At 29.3% G+C, this 2445-nt stretch overlaps 1 protein-coding gene across 1 annotated transcript in view; it reads left to right on the forward strand.

The window, feature by feature from the left end:
- LOC108686086 overlaps positions 1–2236 on the forward strand; it is a 3916-nt gene extending 1680 nt beyond the window's left edge. The window contains exon 2 of the mRNA XM_018191166.1: positions 598–2236. Within this exon, the coding sequence (XP_018046655.1) occupies positions 598–2236 (1639 nt within the window). The remainder of the gene's footprint in view (positions 1–597) is intronic.
- Positions 2237–2445: the final 209 nt, after the last annotated feature.

The following is a 2445-nucleotide window of genomic DNA, read 5'->3' on the forward strand; positions in this document are numbered from 1 at the left end:
TTTTTCCTCTACTAAAAAAACAGAATTCTTCCATCTTTTTTATAGTTAGATCTACAAGAATCTGCATATAATAGCGTTTTTCATTAGCAGAATTAATATGCATTCAGTGCACTTTAAAGCCGCTGTATAATCGACGTAAAAATGTATGGTTAATAAAAATATAGAGACGAGTTAAACTGCAGAATCCTCAATACATTTTATTATGTTATAAAATATACTTGAAAAAATATATTTTAGGCATTTTTATCCTCTCAGATATCTCATTTTTACATTTAGATTAAAATTGTATACAGCGGCTTTAATGTACATTGAGTGCGCACAAATTCTATCAATGAAAAACGCTATATAATATTCTATTAGTATTAAGAAAAAAAGTAATGAAAAAGTAACGACTTGTTACATTTTGAGTAACTGTAACGGTAACGAATTACTTTTGCAAATCAATAACGAGTAATGATAACGAGTTATTTTTTAGGAAAAAAAAACAGTTATTTTTATGAGGTAACATTGCCAATTCTGAAGTTATAACTATATATTTAAAATTTGAGGAATATTATTATAAATCTAATGAACGAAAAAATTTGCGACATGTTTCAGGAATACTCATCAAGAATCAAATTTACAAGATTTCTCTACAAATTTGCTTCAAAATTCTCCATATTCTCACTTGTTACAAGGAGAAATCTCCCAGAATATAGCACGCGATGATAATGTTTCATTATATAAAACAAAAAATTTGATGTCTTTCGGAAACTACAGAGGATTTCATCAACAAGAACCTGTTAACCAAAATTCATTTGTCAAGAATTATCTTAATAGTTCTCCGCAATCCTCAGACAGACAAGAAATATTTTCTCAAGATATACCTATAAAAGATTATCCTCGTGTTGTTCCATCGAGACAAATTTTTGAAGAAAATTGGTTTTTTAGAAATCCTCACAATAAATATTCAGAATCCTTGTTAGAAGACTATAGAAGGATGGAAGATTATAAAAGGGACGAAGAAGATCTTATGAGGAAAGTGCATCACGCCGATAGAGATACAAAATCATCAGGGAAGTATCCAGGGGACATTTCTTCAAACGTCATGCAGTCAGAGAAATCTTTCTCTGAAGTTGAAAATATCTACCGACTTCGCCGGGAAGACGAGCAAAAAGATACAATCAAGGAATCTTCAAATTCTGCCAGCCAGCTTAGGTATTCTCCAGAAAGATATAGTCTCGTAGAATTTAGTCCATCAGAAGTTAAGCATGATCCTTATGTTGAGGATTCGGATATCTTAAAATCAACTAAAAAATTCTTTGAAAATTGGGACACTAAGAATTCACGATCCTCGAATGTAGGACAGTTTAGGAATAATTTCTTAGAATTATATCCTGCAAGAAAGCAAGAAATTATAGTTAAAGATGATAATGAAGAAATCAATTCTAATTCTCATAATTCTAAGTTTCCTCAGGATATAAATACATGGAAATCAGGAAAGGATGAAACATTGTTCGATTCTTTGATGAAAGCAAATACTAAATCTTTCGAAAATGAGGAAGATGATAAAGAATATTTTGAAGACGAGACTGAATACTTCATGGAGGACAAAGATATGAAAGATTATTTTGAAGATGAAACTGAACATAATACTATAAAAACTGGACAAAATAATATTAATCCTCATATATTTCCTCAGAATATTTGGAAAGGAATATTAAATGAAGAATTCGACGATTTAAATTTTATACGTGAAAACTCGCAAGAGATGGGACAATTGGGATTATATTCTGAAAAAAATAATAAATACTTCCAGGATAAGCAAAACGAGGATCTAATCTTTCGAGACAAAGCATACACCAGTACTGAAACCAGTACTGCCCGTACACCTGTGATTAATGCCTATAATGCTTATATACTTCCTCGCTATTTAAATATTGTAAATGATAAAAAGTATCCTACCAAATCAGAAACGCAGGAATTGTCAGAAGCAAAAAGTAATATACATGCAAATCCTGTAAAAGAAATGAATCACAAGTTCTTCGAAAATGAAGCTGTTGAAGACAATATAATGCGTATCAAAGATCTTATATTTCCTAAAAATATTTTCAATGTAGAGGAATACAATAATCCTGTTATCACCAAACAGAATAATGTAAAAAACAAGAACGAGGTTTTGACAGAACTTGATCCTGATATATTGGACGATATCGAAAATCCTCCAATAGAAACAACTGAATTGACACTAATGTAATTTTCTGTTAAATTTTTTTAGTGATAACAAATAGAGTTGATATTACATACAAATATATTAGATCTCAAAGAATTGAATTACTTTTTATTTAAGAATTTTTTAAGGATCAATTTTTGCTCATCAATAAAAACATCGACAAAACAATAATTTTTTAATTGATTAAAAACAATAGCTCTAAAAAATACATAAAGATACAGTAAAAAATTTAT

The sequence above is a fragment of the Atta colombica genome, unplaced genomic scaffold, assembly GCF_001594045.1.
Source record: "Atta colombica isolate Treedump-2 unplaced genomic scaffold, Acol1.0 scaffold164, whole genome shotgun sequence".
NCBI lineage: Eukaryota > Metazoa > Arthropoda > Insecta > Hymenoptera > Formicidae > Atta > Atta colombica.